The 20,884-nt window shown below is 39.3% G+C and overlaps 1 protein-coding gene across 1 annotated transcript; it reads left to right on the top strand.

The window, feature by feature from the left end:
* The first annotated feature begins 1,757 nt into the window (after positions 1–1,757).
* timp2a (TIMP metallopeptidase inhibitor 2a) lies at positions 1,758–19,015 on the top strand. Its single transcript, XM_042507317.1, has 5 exons — positions 1,758–2,022; positions 12,054–12,154; positions 12,260–12,368; positions 15,396–15,520; positions 17,982–19,015. Exons 1-5 carry the CDS (start codon positions 1,887–1,889, stop codon positions 18,177–18,179), a joined length of 669 nt encoding a protein of 222 aa, XP_042363251.1. The 5' UTR covers positions 1,758–1,886; the 3' UTR covers positions 18,180–19,015.
* Positions 19,016–20,884: the final 1,869 nt, after the last annotated feature.

The raw sequence follows: 20,884 nt of genomic DNA on the forward strand, positions 1-20,884 counted from the left end.
TTCTTTATATCAGTATTTGCTTCACTGTGAAACTGAGATTATTGCTATGCATGGGTTAAAGCTCTGAAAAGGTCATTGGTGTGTTTTTGGAGGTCTGTGTGATAAAAGTGGAGGATGCTGCCCTCTTCTGCCACAGCGGAGGAAGATGTGCGGCCTGTTTGTCAGTCGGATCATGTCGCTGTGTGTGAACTCAGACTCGTGCCACAATCCTCAGTATAAACTGGAATAAAACCTCACAAATATTTGAAGTAGTTTTTCTTATGTCATCTCAGCAGAAACACGGTGGTGGAGGAAATAAAATAAGATTTAAAATCTCAACTTGAAGTGATGCATTTTTAAATAAGGTGGCTAAGTATAATCAGAAATGTGTAATATCAAAAGTAAAAGTACTCTTTGTGCAGTACAGTGGTGACTGATATGTATATTACAGGCTACAATGTGACATTACGAGGTTGTTCATACTGAAGCACAAATGCACAATAAGAATAAGATTTATAATCAGGTAGGTTTTCACTTACCAGGAATCAGCTTTGGTCTTTGGTGCATTAATACATTAACACTTTGAAGCCTGGTTTGTCATCACTTTTCTGTGCTGCCTTCAGACGCCTTTCCCCAAGTATTTAAACCTTGAACCCTTGGCAGCAAGTTGATTTAATTTCTCTCACAAACATGGAAAAAAGGGCAATGAGCAACTTGGCATGAAATTAGTATATGTAGAAATAATAATAAAAAATTAAAGGATGATAAATAATAATAATCTAATTATAATTAAATATTTAGAATTATTTTACAGAAATAGTAAACATTTGAAGGTTTGTTTTTTAGGTCATTCCCTCATATTTTTTTTTCATTTCCAGTTTGGAGTTGTCCTTTTTTGTGCTAATTTTCATGTTTTCTTTTTTCACTAATTTCTTGATAATTTCTGGGTTATTTCTTCTTAAGTTCCTCACTGCTGCATTCTTTCCATGTTTTTCAAAAATTAAAAAAGCCAAATAGCCCAGGTTTCAAAGGGTTTAACACACAATAAACATTAAAAGTAAATAAAAATAAAAGCACAGTACTGCAACACACCAAAAAACATATACAAATATAGAATTAAAAAAAAAAAAGAAATATATTTTTAAAATACTTAAAAAAAAGTTCTACAACAGAAATATAAACAATATAGCTGTTTCTGTACATTGCCCAAAATAAAGTGGGTTTTTTTTTATAATCTTGACACATTCATAAGTCAGATTGGACCCAGGACCCACTTTTGGACCACAACCCACTATTTGGGAACCACTGTCTTAAAAAACATACATTGATTAAAATTTGTATCTATGATATTTATTTGCCATTTGTATGTTCACTTAATTTTAAATCAATATAAAATTTTTAAAAAAGCAGTTTCCAAAATAATAAAATAATTAATTATTATTTTTAAATAAAATAAAAATAATTCTTCTTTCGGTGTCAACTAAAATGTAACAATAATAATTATTTTTCTAATTTTTAGTTTTCTTTTTTCTCTGGCAGCAGCAGCTCCGGTTGTCGGGGCCGGAGGCGGCAGCGCCCTCTGCCGGTGCAGCCGGTACCGCCGGGGGGAGGAGCCGTTCAGCCCGCTTTATAAAACCGCCTTGATCCTAGAAACGAAAACACTCCCTAAAGACAGACAGCTGCAGACACCAGCCAAGACACCTTCAGGAGCCGTTAACGTCACCGTTACACCGGGGCAGAGCGCGAGCAGACCGCCCGGTGTTGTTTACCAGCTCTCTGTCCGTTAAAACCGAAAAAACCGGAGGGGGGGGACGCTGCTGTCCGCCGCTGGAGCTGCACTGCAACGCATCTGCGCAGCACACAGACACGAAGAAGCCTGAAAAAGAAAAACCGTCGCATCAGTGTTTATGAAAATGCCGTTTTCCGTTAACGGCATCCTTTGCACGCTCGCGCTGCTGGTCCTGTGGCGGGCGGAGGAGCTCGCGGAAGCTTGCAGCTGCGCTCCGGTACATCCGCAACAGGCTTTCTGCAACGCCGATGTAGGTGAGTAACAGCACCGGGGGGGGGGGGGGACTGGGGGGGGGGGGGGGGGGGGGGGGGGGGGGGGGGGGGGGGGGGGGGGGGGGGGGGGGGGGGGGGGGGGGGGGGGGGGGGGGGTGTTGTTGTTGTTGTTGTTGTTGTTGTTGTTGTTGTTGTTGTTTACCCATGTTGCACCAGGCTCCGGCGCAGACACCGGGAGCTGCAGCCGCTCAGCCCGCCTCAGTGCGCGCTGAATGGGCTCAGAAGCTGCTGGAAACCGCTGGGAGGTGGAGGGTCCTGGAGGCCATGGCCGGACTGACTGCACTGATTACACACACGCAGATCACAGTGTCAGATTTTACCATGTCATGCTGACAACAATACACCTCCAAAATACCAAGGAAGCCATTTAGGGAGCATAAAAATCAAAATATATGTTGTTTAAGTGTCATGGAGGTTTGTTGTTAACCCATTGAAACCTGAGCAAATTGGTCTGATTTCTTTTAAAAACACTGGGAGAAGGCAATGAGCAACACATGGCCCAAGATAGCATGACGTTAGTAAAAGGTTACAAGAAAAATACCTGAAAATAAGCAAAAGAAAAGGAAAATTAAAGTAAAAAACAAACAAGAAAATGGCCAAAAGAGCAACTTCACAACAAATTGCCCAAAATAGCAAGAAATTAATGAAAGTTACAAGAAAATTACCTAAAATTAAGTTAAAAAAAAACAAACACAATAACAATACAATGACCTGTAAAGTGCAGGTAATTTTAGAATATTTTTGTATTTTTTATCTATTACATAATTTAAAAAAAATATAAATATAATGATTATAAAAATATGTTCCTGGACATTCCTCCCCAGTTTGCCATTAACTCTTTGAAATCTGAGCAAATTGGTATGATTTCTTTCAAAAACATGGGGAGCATGTTACAAAACAATTATGTGAAAATAAGAAAAAAAGTAAAAACAAACAACAAAATGACCCAGTAAAATTTAAAAATATATTTTTTATTTATTTTTACTGTAACATGATTGTAAATATATAATTATAAAGTCTCTAAATATGTTTTTCTGGATATTTTTCCCTAGTTTTGATAATTTTCTAATATTTTTTTTCCCATTTTTAAAAATACATTTTCAATTCATTTTCTAAGTCACCTTTTATTAAGGTTGTACAATTTGCTGGGCATTTCTTTCCAAATTGGTCATTGCCTTCTGAAAAAAAATCCCACGGATTTGCTCTGGTATTAAAGGGTTAAAGGACACAAACACACACATACTAATTTTGGAGTAAAATTCAATACAGCATCACAAAAATCAGTTAAAAGTGCACCTGTGAAAATGTAACCGACTTTATGTTGATTATTTCTTCTGATTTTATTGTGAAAGAACTCTAAAAACACAATAAGAGGACTATGTTGTCGTATCTCAGGGTGGATGTGCACAGTGTTTGTCGGTGTAACGCACAAGAAGTGGCGCCATCACTGTACATAATGTCTCAGGTTTGCAGAGGAGTGTGTCCTCACCCCTCAGCTGCTGCGGGACGAAGCTTCTGCAGGGCAACGTGGCACAAGAGAGGGAAAGAGACAAGGAGGGAAAGAGCAGAGAGGAGGACAAGGGATGGAGAATGTGAAGAGATTTTTTGGGGGGGTGGTGGTGGGTGTGGTGTGGTGGTGGGGGGGTTGAATCTAAACCACAGAATATGTCACGGCGCGAGCTTTCCTCTGCTTTTTTGTGTAATTTCCATTCCTGCCCTGTTTCTTCCTGTGAGGGGTGGTGCTGGGAGGAATTACAGGAATGCTGCTGGGGTTTTCCCCAACTTTGCTCCGGTGTAACGCAGGGACACACACACACACACACACACACACACAACTGCAGACCATGCATGGTGGACGCTCAAACATTGGCTACAGATGACATCTGGCTGTCAGTTTGGGGTGTTTTCGGAGAAAAAAAGCAATAAAAGTCACAGTCCAAGTGAAAATATGCATGGCATCCGTGAGAAAGACCACGCTGCTTTGGCTCTTTCTCCTCTCTTGACTCCTTATTCGACTACAGAGAAATCTGCACATGCTCTCCCTTTGCTGAAAGGAAGGGAACCTGCAGTTGTCAACAACTTCAGGCTGATGATGTGTCTTAAGCCTCCTGCAGACTGTGAGATTTTAGCAATCATAAGTTTGGTGCGAGCTACACTGTGCGACGTGGATCCAATAAACTTGAGTATGACGTCAAGTTTGATACATGCAGACTGTACGATGACATCACCTGCTGGATCGCAGGCTTCGATATATGCGTCCATCGACGTCATTATGCAGGAACAAAACGTCAGCACGCGTCATCTGTGTGTGCTGCTGTAGTTGTAAGAGAAAGATGTAAACCAGGAGTCGACAGGTTATCGGTCTGGTCGATTTTTGGCATTTTGCAGATTATTTGCATCTGCGTTTTATTTTCGTCAATAAAATTAATTTAAAAGTGCAAAGAAAAGAAAGCGTGTTTCTGCGTATAATATTCACTTCAACTTTCTTCCCAGCCGCTAAAATTACACCTTGTGTTTTTTAATGTTGTTATTCGATCGTATTTATGTTCTCTGTTTACTTTACTGCCATGTGTGAGCGAGAAAACGGCTTAAACCAGCGTTGCAGACCACTAACGCAGTGTGTGAACGGTTTAATTTTCTGGCCCCACACTGATGCAAATATACATTTGCGGTGATTATCTAATCCACATATTACTCCAGTGATAAAATAAACCCATGTCCTAATGATTTTCTGCAATTTATCGCGATAAAAAGGAAAAATGACGGCACTGATACATTTCCACATGCAGGGGTGTGTGTGTGGATAACGTCTGTGTGATCTTGTGTTGCAAAATGACATCTCTGTTTTCAGGTGTGACTCAATCTCTCGCTGAGCTGGCAGGAGTCAGAGACAGGATGTCTCACTTGCAGAAGTATATTTGTGTTTCGTGTGCTCATGTTGTTTTTTAAGGGTCTGTGAGTCAAGTCAGAGGAGGCGTGTTTGAAGCACAATGGTCGATGTTATTGTCCGACAGTGGTTTCAGGGTGGACCTGAGGATGAAACTGTGGTTTTTGTGGATCTCAGATATGCTGTTAGAAAGACCCAGATAAGACCCTGCAGGAGGAGAAGCAGTAGTGAGAAGAGTTTTTCAGGCTCGCAAAGAGCAGAAAATCAGAATAGAGCGGATTGTCTGGTTTCCCAGAATGTGCATGAAGGCAACAACAAAGTGACTTTATGTGGTCGAACAATTTGATATTTGTTTTGGTGAAACTGGATCCCACTCGTTACGTGTTCGCACACATGCTGTACATGCTGAGACCAGCAGTGTGTGTGTGTGTTTCACCTTTTGTTTTTCATGCTAAATGATGCTCTAGGATATGACCACAAGTCGTTAAAATGTAGCAGTGTCATGCACCTACCACACAATCACACTCACGCACACACACACATTTACATGTCCAGACAAACATCCTCTTTTCACATAAATCTGTTGCCCACAAAGGGGAACTTCCCCGACAGCCCTGCCCAGTCAGACTGTCCGGAGGCTGGGCGTTGTGGAAGACCAGAGTCACCCTGCTGTCTGCAGGAGTGGACATGCAACAACACACCAACGCTTCGTGGCTCTTTTTATAGAAATATAGTCATGAAATGCACTAAACAGGCGCCACAAGTCGCTTTTTTGAAATATATTTCAGAGTAAAAACAATCTGGTTGCTTTGTATCACACGATATTTGTATTTAAAGTGTGTTTACATGTACATTTTTCACAATAGTCTTCAAATATTTCTCATAAAAAGTCACAAATATTTGTACTGAAGCAAAATATACATATATAGATGAGCAAACTTTATTGGAAATTAAAGCTGCATTCAATTACACTTCAGCTCTTTTTTGCTTTCTCACGGCTCTCCATCAGCTGCTGCTTTTGCACTGCCAAGGTTTAATCGCAGAATGAGGACAGAGTTGTCTCGCCTTGAGTCAGCACAAAAGAGTAACTGCTGAAATGGTGTCTGTGTAAACAGGACAAGAGGCAGAACGGGGTTATTGATTAATTTTATTGTTGTTGTTTAGAAAGTGCTGTAAACGCCTTTGTTATATGTCACACAAGAGGCAGATGCTGTTGTGTTACACATCATGCCTGTCAGGCCTCTTTTGTTTTCGCGATGCCGGCATGCTGCCTAAAATCCCACACAGGAGAGGTGTGATGCCGCCGTTGTTTGGTTCTGAGTAAAACTGAAAATGAGGCATAAAGAAGGGACTGTGTATCGTTTTGGGGGTTGTGACACTCAAAAGATCTCATCCGCTGATTTACAGAGGTCTCTTTCCTAATGTAGGTCAATGGAAAAAAGTCTTTTTGGGCCCAGTGGCATAACTTAAGTCGCTTTTCTGCCACTGTGTTGAGTTTTTGAGTGCTGTAATGTTTGATTAATTCAAAACACACATAAGACATAACTTCATAACAACAAATACAAAAGTCAGCTTTATTATAACTCACAAGATTAAAAGATAAAACAATTGTCTTTTGCTAGACACATATAATTTTGATTTTTTAACTTTAATTTAATTTTCGCATAACATATAACACATAACACATTTTTATGCCACTGTGTTAAGCTTCTGTGAGGTGCTGTAATGTTTGATTAATTCAAAACAGACATAAGACATAACTTAATAGCAACAAATACATGTGTCAGCTTTATTATAACTCACAAGATTCACAGATTGTCTTTTGCAAATGCATTTTCCCCACAAAAGCAGCAAAAATTAGAATAAATACAAAAGATACCGCTGTTATTGTTTTTAGGAAAAGATGAATGAATCAAATTAATTATAAATTAATTGGACAATTTTTATAAAATTATTTTCAGGTAAATTATTTGTTAAATCAATTGAGAAATTAAAAATATTCTTTTATATAAAAGATGGATTAGTGGTAAGATAAGTTGACTAATTAAATAAATAAAACTATTACAATAATCAAGAAAAAAAAATATCCATGGGCAAAGCCCTATATATAATATTACACTTGATTTAAGAAAACTGAAAAATAATATTTAGAATAAATGATAGATTAGTGGTAAAATAAATCGACTAATAAAAAAAACCCATTAGATTAATTGAGGAAAAAAATTCCAAAGGTGAAGCTCTATATATTACACTTGAATTAAAAAAAAAAAAAAGCAAAAAGCCAACACTATTTGATGATAATATCCTCTTGATGTGTGGACCGACTCTCTCCCGCCTCATAAAGGAAACCAGAGCTTTTGTTTTGCCGCTGAGGTCCTCTCACAGATGTGTTCAGAGGTCAGAAGGTCGTCTGAAGTGTGTTTGAGGGCGGTCCGCCTCTGGTCCAACAGAAGGACCCACATACGTCTGCAGCTGGACGAACCACATCAGAGTCGGGGATGATTTGGCGGTCACTGGACTATGAAGAAAGAAACGGATAGTCATGCGGTGGGACTGAACAGGGGGGCACTTAGGATGTGGCGTTGCATGGAAAACATTGCGTAGTGCAACTGATACGCATGTATAAGTCATTAAACGCCGTCCTGGTCGGGGGGGTAGGGGAGCGGTAGAAATGTGGGTCAGTCGGTGGTTTATGGAGGGGGCTCCTGGCTGCTGATTGACTGCTGCTGATCAGGTGACTTTGAGATCAATCTGCGGTGACGCTCGGATGTCTGCAGGCCTCCCGGTAGTCGTGCTGTTTTAGCATCGCGCTGTGTAGTCTGCCGCCTCTGCGGCACGCTGTTTAGACTGCACAGGACGATCGGCTCTGGCTTTATTGCAGGGGGGAGACTGAGAAATAAACATGTCTGCAACACCGAGGTAGACAGATAAGCTCCTGTAAGAGCAACGCTTCGTGAACAACGGGGTGATTTCCCCTCAGTATTGTGTCCTGCTGCTGATTCTCTGCTCATTAGTTTGTGGCTCAGAATGAGGTCAGGAAATGAGAGTGGAAAAACTGGGAGGAATGCAGGAGAGAGTGCCAGCCAGGTATACTGCTCTGTGTGTGTGTGTGTGTGTGTGTGTGTGTGTGTGTGTGTGTGTGTTTATGTGTGTACTCTGGCTGCTGCTGCATATTTGTATAAACATCAGAGTGGAACTGAAATGCAGAAGTTTGCTTGTGAAGAAACGAGTGTTGGTTTCTCTGGAGATGAATGACTTTTATCAGTGCTGATAAAAAGCTTGAATCCAGACTGCAGGAGCGGACATGCAGCGACACACCAGCGCTGCGTGGCTCCTTTTATAGAAATATAGTCATGAAATGCACCAAACAGGCGCCACAGGTTGCACTTTTGAAACATGTATTTTAGAGTAAACACAATTGTTTTTACTCTAAAAACACAATATTTGTGTGTAAAGTGTGTTTACATGTCAAATTTTCACAACAATCTTTAAATATGTCTCATAAAAAAGTTTTTACAAATAATTGTATTGAGGCTAAAAAAATGAGTTTCACTGGAAACTAAAGCTGCAGTCAGTGTCATTTCAGCTCGTTTTTGTTTTCTGATTTAAAAAAATCAGATTTGTTTATCTCTGAATTAGCAACACCACCTAAATGAAGAACTCCAAGTGTTATTTCCAAAGCCTAGGAAAGTTCAACTAATATTTGGGAACAACACTTTCTCACACCGCACTCATCAAGTGGCCCATCATGTTGTTAATTTAGGCCACGTGTAGAACGGCTCCTCTAAAAACCAAAAAGTCTTTCCTTTGCATTTTAAAAAAAATCTGCGCTCACATGATAACATTGTGAAAACAATCCTCGTGTACACGGATCTGCGAAAATAACCAAAAATGCTGTAGTATGCATGCCAGGCCAGTAGTTGGCGTTCTTCTGCAGAGCGGTGAGTATAAACAATGGCGGGCGCACGCACGAGAACCGACAGCTGATCACAGTAGTGACGCAACAAATGTGCACTTTTCTGGAGGATTTTTTTTTTCAGCTTTATTTCACAAAATATATGTACAAAATAGACAAACAGCAACACAGATATACATGAGAGCACTAAAAGAAATTTAAAAAAACACAGACGATGATGAATAATAAACATTGTATCAATACATGAGGCAATAAAGATATTTAAAAATAAAATATTTGGCATAACATTTATCCAGTAAATTCTATAATTTGCAGGTATACAGATTTAAAACTTCTTTCTGTGGGCAGACTGATGAAACTTTGATCCATATATTTTTTTCAGTGTACTAACACTGAATTTTTTGTCTGATTTAAGTCGCCATGTTTGTAACAATTGTACCATCACAATTAAACGCTCAAAGATATAATTGGCTATTATGATGATAAATGTAACAAATATCTAAATTATGCTGTTTTTTAATTATTTTAATGGGGAAATTCTTTATTCACAAGCCAAATATTTTAGGCCCACACCCTTTTTTTAAATATTTTTTGATTGATTTTAATTCAACCCTTTCCTCTCTCAATCTCCTTAATAACAAAAAAGCATCACATTATTTTATTTATTGATAGGACGGCTGTAGAAACAGGAAATGTTGTAGAGAGAGGGAGAATGACTTGCAGCAAAGGGCCACAGTGAACCAGAGGCCGCCCCAAAAGCATCAAATTTTTAGATTATTACAAAAACTTATTTGGTGAAAGCCCTTTTGTAAAGTGAATATGTATAGTTTTTGTTACTGTCCTGTCTGAAACGTAATGCACATGAGCGAATTGCGGCTGTGACGTCACCGTTCCCACAGGATCCAGGCGTTGCTAATTTACCCGGAGACAGACAAATAATGACACTCAAAAGTTGTGCAACTCGTCGTCGTGCAAACAAAAGGCCAAACCGCAACAAAAGTTAAATGTTTCATGCCATGTAAAAAAAATGACATGCGACGTCTCTTTTTAAAATAAACCTCAGTTTTTGCAGGAAATGTACACTTTCCCCTTGTTAAATGCACGTCGTCCCTTTTTAGAAATGCAGGTTAAAAATGAATTTTAAGCAGGTGGAACAACTCTTCCACTGTCTGAAAATCAGTCAACAACAATTTTGAATTTTGAACATTTACTTGTTCTGGCTTCTCAGGTCTGAGGATTTTCTGTTTTTCACTGCTTCATGTCGTCGTAAAATGAATATTTTATGATCTGGTTTGTTGGTGGACAAAACAAGTAATTTGAAGACGTCACCTCTGTCTCTGGGACAATGTGATAAATGTAACTTTTTATGGACTGAAGCATTAATAGTAACTGTCATTGTTATGTGTGCAGATAATTCTGCATCTTGGAAAAAAAAGGGGGGAAGAGTGAAAAAGGGAAAAGGAAGTATTGAGAGAAGGAGCAGAAGAGCGAGACGTTATTAACTCTGGGAGCCATGAACCCCCATATTTGTGTCTGCTCCAAGTCATAAACTGAACCCAAGAGTGTAAGCGCACTGTGTGTGTGTGTGTGTGTTAGAACATCTGCTGCCCGACCATCTGGTTTATCTATGTGTACGTGTCCTCTGTTGCTGCTTATTTTATGTTTTTTTTTTCTCTCTATTGCTCATATTTTCCGTTCTGAATAAATGCTCTAAGCATAGCTGAAGCTTGATGTAGTCAGTCAGGCCATTAAAACACACACACACACACGCACACACACACACACACGCACGGTGAGAAACATGCCTCTGGCTCACTCTCTCTTTCTGCATATCAGCTTTCAAGTTGAACTCCTATTTCTTAATTCTGCTCCTTTGACAGTTTCCTGGTCGTGTTTGGAGCAGGAAGCTTTGTGCTGGAGGCCAAACTCACTTTATGTGTCTGGCCCTCGTGTAGTTTTGGACCTAATGGGACCCCTTAGTTTTGTTTTCATTGACTGGGCTTCCTTCGATCTTAATGTGGTACATGCACATGAGACCAGAGGCGGCTGTGGAGGTTGTTCTTGGTTGTTGTACATTTGGCCTTTAGTTGGCCTGCGATGTGGTGAACAAAAAACTCAAAATTTAAGTCATTTTTCAAGCAAAAATGCCAAACGTTCTCTGCTGTCACATTTAAAAATGTGAGAATTTGCTGCTTTTCTTTGTTTCGTATCATTATAAACTGAATATCGCTGTTTGTCAGACCAAACAAAACCACCCTGGGATATGTAAGATTGTGATGGGCTTTTTTTATTATTATCTGATATTTTATAGACCAAAAAATGATAACCAAATAATGGATTTATCTGGAAAGTACTCATTAGATGGATCAATAATTATAATAACTATTAGTTGCTGCACCTCATATATTATCATGGCTTTGTATTTTTTACTCTAGTGTTTCAATTAATAATTCAAATTATTTGGTAAAGAGACTTTTAATAAAGGTTGAAGACAAAGATGACCTTTTAATGTTTTTACTGGAAGCAATCCTGATACGGGGGGGCAATATTGTTTTGATACACGAATGCCATGTATTAATTGTTTTTATTTTGGAGATCATTATACCTCTGGTAATCTACTAAAATAAGAATATTAGTTGCTTTTTCAGTCCACTAGATACATTTTTCTGAAAAAATGACTGAAAATTATGACATAAAACAGATATTTTTCGGTTATTTTTCTTTGGAGACTTAGTTTACAGTTGAAAAAAGATTTTAAAAAGTCACAGTATGTCAAAATATATGTCACTGCAGTATTCAGCATATTACAAAATGTTTAAAATAGCAATAATATTGTATCGTGACCCAAGTATTGTGATATTATTGTATCTTGTGTCCTCCGATGATTCCTAACACCACAGACAACATACAAGATAAAAACATTACAAGAAGATAAAACATTAAAAAAATAAAATAATTAAAGTGCACCAGTGCTAATTAAAATGTTGTTTGGGGAGATTACTCAGAAAAACATTTTTAAAAAAATAAACTGCTGACAAAACCTTTCCGTGGTACTTGTATTTCTGGTCATTTATGGACTTCCATATATGCTGATAACTATGAACTTACATCGCTCCGTTTTTGTGTTTTTTGCATCTACTTTCTGTCTTTTGACGGTGAGTCATGTAACATCATGTGATCTGACGTCGAGTTTCTCTGTTTACCCGACAGTGATTCGAGCAAAGGTGGTGGGAGAGAGAGAGGTGGATTCTGGGAATGATATCTACGGGAACCCAATCAAGAGGATCCAGTACGAGGTCAAACAGATCAAGGTACGAAAACGCTGATCAACTTTGAATCCTTAAAAAACAAACTTCTATTTTATTGTGATGCTCAGGCTTTGACCTTTGACCCCGCTTGCTGTGGTTTTGTTCCAGATGTTCAAGGGGCCTAACGAGGACATCGAGGCTGTCTTCACTGCTCCTGTGTCCGCCGTCTGTGGTGTTACCCTGGATGCCAACGGCAAGAAGGAGTATTTGATCTCAGGTGAGTTACTTATGACATTTTGTCTGCTTCTTTTTTTGAAGAGATTTCTTTAATCCGCACAAAAAAAGTAAAAATGACGTGTTGTGGAACTATTTTCAACTTGACTGGATAGAAACAAACGAACAATAACAAGAAATAACGTGTGAAATAGCGTGCTTCAGAGGTGCTGGTAGGTGGATTTTGAGTCAGGCTAATTGTTTCTACCTGTTTTCAGTCTTTATGCTAAGCTAAACTAACCAGCTGCTGGCTGTGGCTCCATACTCAGCGTGCAGTAAGACTGGCATCTCCGGCAAGAAGGCTTATAAGGGTTGTTTTTTTAAACTTTATTTTTCGGGTCAGAGAGAACATGCAAAATTCACAAAAATGAAAATTTTAAAAAATGTATGTAAATATAAACCCCATGCCCTCCCCTTCTGAGGTTCATGAAAGAGAAACAAAAAAAAGTCAAGATAAAAAACAAAACATGAAAAAAAAAAAAAACGGCAGGGACACCATTATAGTTTGTAAGTAATTAATATGTTTTTGAATCTGCTCAAGTACTGTGGTTACAACTCGGTAAATAGTACATTCATCAAAAGGGAAATAATAAGCGTTATTCCCCAGATTTTTTAGTTGTTCCTTTGTTTTCTTTAGTCTGTAATGTAATGGCAGATTGGCTTGATTTTTTATATAATTTTTCCAGTAAAAAATGATTTTTGTTCATTTACTGTAGCTTTATTAAAAAAATCTGTTTTATATCTTAATAAGTAGTATTTGACTGACAAAATAACATTTGAATGTGTGACTTTGGGCTGTGGTAACTTTTAATGTACAGTTATTAAAACACTAAAATGTAATTTACAGAGATAAGAATAAAAAGACACATGCAGACAGGAAAGTTACAGGAAACAGACAGATAATCAGATATCAGCCTGCAGGTGTAAACAGCTGGGCAGACAAACATGAAATCGGATAAAGACCAACAGGCCATTTTGTGTGTTGGAGGAGTAACTGTTTATGTTATTATGGGTAATGATACGCTGCTGACTAAACCCTGTGGAGACGGGAGTGACCTTGTCTGTCGTGCTGCAGCACAGAGTTGTAAATGTACGTATACTGTATATCTCATTGTCCCTGCTGGAGGTGATGATGACCATGAGATTAACAGGGAAAAAATCACTCTGTAAGATAACAGCCTGAAGGGAACATTTTCTATCTGGCTTGATATAAAGTGACGCAGTGAGTGTCCATGACCTTGTGTTCAAATTAACGTTCACAGATGTAATCTTTAACAAGACAGTTTTAGATCCATGAAGCTGTTCTTCCACTTCATTGTGGTTAGTTGCTTAAGCCACTTTTGTCATCTTTTTAAACCCCAAAGCAGCAAACATTTCCTGTCAACACTGAATCACATGATGACTTGTTTGTGGGAAAAGTTAGTCACAATGATAAATCAACAGAGAATCATCACCTGAATCTGTAATCCTCCGCAGCTTCACAGAGATTTAAAACAAACTTCAGGTCATTGTTTTGGTTTTCGGAGCCACAAATTTTTCTGTTTTTGTTTACTCTCAAAGCTCTTATCAAGCCACTCCACACACAAACACTGCGTAGCTGCTGCTGCGGCGCTGCTGCTGCGGCACTGCTGCTGCGGCGCTGCTGATGCTGCGGCGTTTCCATAACTACTGTATTACCACAACTAAAAGCTGCCACTCCACAAATTTATGGAGCTGTGTAAGCTATTGCATGTCAGCAACACAGACAGGCAAATATTTCACAATAAAAGCCTTTTGTTAACAGATGAAGGGACCCTGTCCACAGAAGCATTGTCAGATGGCTTTTATTTTGAAACAAAGTGTTGAGTTAAAAATGAATATTTATTTTAGTATAGTTTTCATATCTGTGACAGGTAAAGACATTGACACTGTCATGATAGGCGGTACGATGTCAATGTGATTATTGAAAGACCAGTTTCACTGTCTGTTTTTGCTTAAATCTGCGTGTGTTTCGTTGAAATAATAGGTGAGACTCCTATTTTCTAGATGTTCTGCAGCTGAGCAGCAATGAGCAGCGCCTTTCATTGCGCTCCAACCTGTCAACACGCCCTGCTCACGCAGGCTTTGTGGCCTGGGCATAAACAGCAAAGACAAGGAAATAAAATAGATAAAAAATAAATAAAAAGATGATGATGCTGGTAGATGATTTTCTATTTCTTTTCTTTTTTTTGGAGGTATCCTGGGCTGTTTACCCTTGAACAGTCTTTATGCCAAGTGAACTGGCAGCTAGCTGTATTTAATTTAACAAACAGATATTAATCTTTTCATCCAACTCTCCACCAGAGTGACTAAGCATTTTTTCCCTAAATTGTCCAGCTATTTGTCTAATGTTTTGTAGGCTGAATCTGTCTGGTACTGTGACTGAAAGCAGCAGCAGAGACATAGTACAGCGAGTAGAGGAGACGCAGAGGATCATGATGTCATGCATGCTCTGGTTTCCCCATCGCAGACAGAGATGCACCCGCAAACACTCGGCCCTAATTACAGAGAGTTGTAAGAGGAGGAACTGCTGAAGCCAGCGTTTCCTCTCGCTCAGACTGCACGACTCGAGCGGTGGGAACGACGGTTAACTTTCTGCAGACCGGGGCATCTTTTAAAATGATTCATCCTCCCTAAGGTTCAAAGGGTTAACAGCTGGGCGAGTTCCAGTGAAACGTGAGTCAGTCTCGTCTGCAAGGACGCGCTGTAAAGACTTCAACATGTCCAGAGCTGCTCTGCAGACAGATATCACTGAAGTGAGCAGCAGATCTGCAGCTTTAAATGTCTCCTTGTTTTGACTGCAGCCGCATAAACAGCAGCTCTTCACATGGAGGACAGGTGGTCTGCGTTGACGCCTGCAGCCGCCCGTCTAAAAAGTAACAGATTTTATCACCTGTGAGTCTGTTGTCTGACGCTCGCGGGTCGTCACCTTTTGTCCAATGAGAGCATTTATATTGATGCACGTGTGATCTTGTTATGTCTGAATTTTTATCGCCGTCTCGTTCTTTTGCAGGCAAGGCCGAGGCCGGCAGGCGCATGCATGTGACCCTGTGTGATTACATCATGCCCTGGGACACCTTGAGCAACACCCAGAAGAAGGGCCTGAGCCAGCGCTACCAGATGGGCTGTGAATGCAAGGTAAGGTACACACACACACACACACACACACACACACACACACACACACACACACAGAGTACAAAACCAGACACAACAGAGTGAATGGGATGAGACATGAGCCAAAACAACAGCTACAATAACAAACACCAGAGCAAAGATTTAGAAAACAGAGACATGGATTAATTGATTTGAGTTAGTTGACAAAAAAATATCTTCGATAAAAAACGTTTTTTTGTTGGTTCCAGCTTTTGATAGGAGATGATTTGCTGTTTTCTACCATTGATTGATGCTGTTACACTTTAATTTTTGTTTGCATTAAATGCAGTATTAGGTGTCAATTAGGAACTGTACTTTGTTTATCAGAGAAGAGGGGAGGCTTAGGTGTGACCTTTTTATTTCGTTATCTTTCTTTTTTATCTTGAACCTTCCCGAAGTTACAAATATTTTATCTTATAAAAAATGTATGATCCTCCCTCTAATATAAATACCTTTTTTTTTATTCACACCAAATATAGCTATTGGAGCCAATGCAAAGAGCAAATAGCAGGTCCTCCTTCCAAATGTAAAAGTTGAAAACTAAAACCTAAAGTTCAAAAAAGCCTTGTTTTTTCACAACTGTCATGCATGCATGAGCACAGTTTTTATTTTTTATTTTTAAATTTTTTTACAAGATCTAGTGCATGAGGTTTATTTTAGGAAAAAAATTAAATGAGACCTCTGGAATAAATTTTTTTTTTTTTTTTTTTTTTTTTTTTTAGATAAAAGCATTTGTTGCATTTGATGTGTTCAATGACGGCTTGAAATTTGAGAATTCTGTTATAGTTTTTGTTTTTACATTTTCTGGCTTTTGTAAGTGGTGTAATTGTGGTGATTTTAAAGAAAAACATACTGGAGGGATGTTGGGTTTAGAGGGTATTTAATATAGATGAAAAATACAACCATTTAAAGTAGAATGTCACTCCCCTAGTCACAAATAAAAACACAAGTCCCCACGTCCCCCAGTGCTTAAAAAATAATATAACATGCCTGCCCTAGTTTGCACCACGCCATAAACTCCAAACGATCCCTAAATGGGCTTTAGAGATGCTGGCAGGTGATTTCGTTACCTTTTGACAGAGCCAGGCTAACTGTCGCCCCTGTTTTCAGTCTTCATACTAAACTAATCTAACTGTGTCCTGTCCTGTACACACATGAAAGTAGTATACATCATCTCATTTAATATGGTAAGAGAGCAAATAAGTATATTGTTCAATATGCTTATTTAATATGATCATAATTTTGCCAATTTAGGACTGTATTTTATATAAATCAAGAACTGTGGCTTCTCTTCTTGAATGAAAAAAATGTTTTTGTAGGAAAATATTTTATGGCTTGAAGTTATTATCCTAACAAATACACTGTGCAGAATTTTTCTAAAAAAAAACAATATATAAACTCATACAGAAGTGATCCCTTTCAGTCATCACTGATGACCCACTTGTGTGTGGTGGTGTATTTTTCTGCAGAGTCTCTGCCCTCTACCTGTACTTTCTCTTCGGTGTGTGCTCCCACAGTGCATAAGTGAGGTTAAGGCGACATAAAAATGTAGCAACCAGGTGCCAGACTGTGAGCCGCAGGCATGCAAGAGACAAAGGGCTGAAAAATACTGCAAAGTGAAACGCCAAATGAGAGTAATTCTGGGTTTGGCTTTTAGTTTTGCTTGCAAATGTGTTTACAAACAGTAACCAACAATAAGAGTATACCCTTATGATTTAAGTGCAGCTCTGACGCGGAGATGGTGGACTCTGCCGTGATTAAATAAAAAATAATACTTTTAGAGAGAGATAATTAATGAATTATTTTAAAATGAGATTTAAAAGGAAAACACTCTTTGTGCACACAATCATTTTAGCACCGTTACAGAAATAATCTGCAGCGCCTTTAACTGTGAGGATTCATTCAATGTAAGCGGGCAACAAACTAACAGCTCTCCAGTTCAAATATTAGTACTATTTGCAAATTGTAGTAGTGCTGCACGGTAGCAAATTGTGACTAATTTGTCACAGTCTGGAGCTCTGCAAAAGCCCTGCTCTGTGTTTGTGTCTATTAGAGGCCGGTGGCTTATAAAAACGATGTCACAATTTCCTCTCGGTCACAATTTCCTCTCGATGTCGCAATTTCCTCTCGGTCACAATTTCCTCTCGATGTCACAATTTACTCTCGATGTAAACGATGAAGTCATTTATTCATCACACGTGGAACAAGCTGCGATACTCTGAGTATATTCGATTGTGCGGATGTAGTTTTAAGTGTCAGCCCTGTGATAGTCTGGCGACATGTCCAGGGTGTTACACCTCTCGCCCAGTTTCAGCTAGGATCGCCTCCAACCCGCCCGCAACCCTGAAAACGGTAAGTGGTAACAGACAGCGGCCAGATGGATGGTGTCACGGCTTGACTTTACATGACTCTCACAGGGACGTCTTTCTGCGTGTCTCTGCAGATTGTGCGCTGTCCCTCTTTGCCCTGCGAGATCTCAGCTCCTGAGGAGTGTCTGTGGACGGACCTGATGATGGAGAAGCAGATGTACGGACGCCAGGCCAACCACTACGCCTGCATCAAGAGGGCGGACGGCTCCTGCTCCTGGTACCGCGGCGTCTCATCGCCCAAGAAGGAGTTCCTGGACGCCGACGACCCTTAAGTCGCGCGGCTCGCCTGACTGCCCACTGCACAGCCTGGCTGGAAAACAAATGTAAACGATTCCATTGAAATTTAAGTGATTTTTTTGATATAAAAAAGCAAAGTTAATGTGACTTAAATTACCTGCTGGTCTGAAAACAATCTTCAGCCTCTCTTCGTGTCTGTTGTCCGTTCGTATTTCAGTGAAAGAGAGCAACAAACTCAGTGTGCTCAACTTTGACTGAAGAGGCTCGGAGGTTGTTCTCAGACTCTAAAAAAAACCAAAAAAGCATCATGAGACATAGACTGGTCAAGTGATGACGTAACTTCCTCCTGAGGCTGGCGTCAGGAGGATATTAATTCTCGGTGAGACAGAGCACTTCCTGCCCCACAAAGCGCTTTAACAGCTCTGCTCTCCGCCAATCAACCCCGGACGATCATTCGTTACCCATCGTGTGTTTCTACTTTTATTACCTCATTCTCCATTTTTATTCCAAAGCCAAATTCCAAGTTGCCTTTTTTTAAAATGATTGTCTCGCTCTCTTCGAACTCTACAGAGAATAGGATCGTGATGTCAGCGGTAGGGAGTAGCGCTAAGCATTGTGGGACTTCTGGATACAGAAGCTACTGTAGAGACCGAGAACAATAGATGATACGGTTGAGATTATCCAATATGGAAACTTCTGAACTCTGAAAATCTGCAGCTCCTGCAGCCATCCTTTTGTAAATTGAATATGTAGAGAAATTTGTAATTTTTACTGCTCGAAAGTGTAACCGCTCACTCCACGAACAAAAAATTCACAAAAATTAAATTTGGCAGCCCATTAAAATGGCCCGACCACTCCTTGTGTTCATAAAGATCAAGGCTGCTTAACCCTTTGAAACCTGAGCAATTTGGCTGAATTTCTTTCAAAAACATGGGAAGAAGGAGGTAAGCAACCTAACAAGAAATGGACCAAAAATTATTAAGAAATTAGTAAAAAAAAATAAATAAAAAAATAATGCGAAAATAAGCAAAAAAAAAAAAAAAGGAAAAGTAATTTTTAAACATAGTCTAAAAGAAATTAAATTAAAAAAATTAATGAAGTGAAAAAAACAATTAGACAAAAATGTCCTTGAGAAAGAATAAAAGTTTAAAATAATAATAATAATCATAAGAATTATAGCTTTCTGGACATTTTTTCCCTAGTTTTTCTGTGAATTACTAATATTCCCTCCAGCTAATTTTCAGGTCATTTTCTTGTCACCTTTTGCGAATTTTCTTGCAAGTTGCAGGACATTTCTTGTATTTTCCTAATATATTTTTTAAAAGAAATTTTCTCAGGTTTCAGAGGTTTGAATGCTTGTGTAAGGTGTCTGAATGCAGCCAAAAACGGATTTAAGAAGCAGTCCTTTGCTTCCTTCTTCAGTGAGTGTATGTTACACATGCTCTTGGACAGGATCTTTGTTGCGAGGCATGTCCTAAAGCGTGCCCAGGATGCTTTGCGCCCTGACGTCGTTGCCTATTCTCTGTTAGTTACTGCTTCTCTCATCCTCTCTGCTGGGAGCTGCTCGGCCACCGGTGACGCCGACTGCGCCCACCTAACTGTTTTCTTTAAAAAGAGCATGAGTCATCTCGTGTGGCCGATCTTTTCTGGTTTTATTAGGGAAAAAAACAAACTTGTGGTGACTTTACCTGAAGCCTGTGAGCGTCGCAGGCCTCACTGGACCAGTCTATGCTGTGTAAAGATGAGCGCTCAAAATTTAAACCTGCTCGCCGCCCCACAGTCCAATCAAATATCCCGAATTTCCTCATCTCGTCTTCGTCCCTCTTCCGTGTTCTCCCCACTATGTAGCTGTACAGTACCTATGCATATACTTTTGTTGTTACTTGATGATTATTATTTACTGCATTAGAACTAGATTTGCACTTTTTGAGGAAGTAAAGACAAGAGCCTGAACACTCTGATGTGACAGTTATAGTTCGCCCAGACCGACAGATCCACCTCAGGTGCAGATTTATCCTGTTTTGAGTGCTTTTGGTGATTCACAAACTTGCTATCTTTGTCATAACAGATCTACTCGCAGCGGAAGAAAAACACAAAAAAAAGTGGTGCGTGAGAGGTTGGGATATAAGGGATCTTTTTGCAGATTTTATGTGTGAAAGAGAAACAAAAAGAGCTTCGTTGGATGTTATTTCAGTGTCTTTGTATTATCTGTTGATTGTAAATGCCAACAGCAGTTTCATGATTTGCCAGTATATTCTCGCAGACGGTTCATTTCATGAGTAATAAGATCTTTACACGCTTAATGTTCGCTTTCCTGCTCCTTCCAGTTATTAATGAAAGCTTTATCGCTGTCATAGAAAGCAAGTTATTCAATCGAAGTTTACAGTGCTGTTTTATACACCTCGAGCTACATTAACAAAAAAATATATATATGATGGAGTATTAGAGGCATAATTTAAAAGTAAACTCTTTCCGTTTTCCATTACTTTGTACTTTTTCAGTGTTATTATTATACCTGTCATGATTTTTGTGTGTTTTACGCTGTCTCTGTCTACGATGTCTTTAGCTGTAGTGTCGAGGTGAGAAGGTCCTCTTGCGCTGGAGTAACGTGAGAGTGAGAGAGATTAATCCTTTTCGGAGAGGCGTCGAGAAATGAGGAATGGGTACCTTGTGTGAATAGAGGACTGTGCATGTGTTTGATGCTTTGTGTAAGTCCGGGCGAAGGACAAAATATTCAGTA

This window comes from Plectropomus leopardus, chromosome 19, assembly GCF_008729295.1.
Source record: "Plectropomus leopardus isolate mb chromosome 19, YSFRI_Pleo_2.0, whole genome shotgun sequence".
Taxonomy (NCBI): Eukaryota; Metazoa; Chordata; class Actinopteri; order Perciformes; family Serranidae; genus Plectropomus; species Plectropomus leopardus.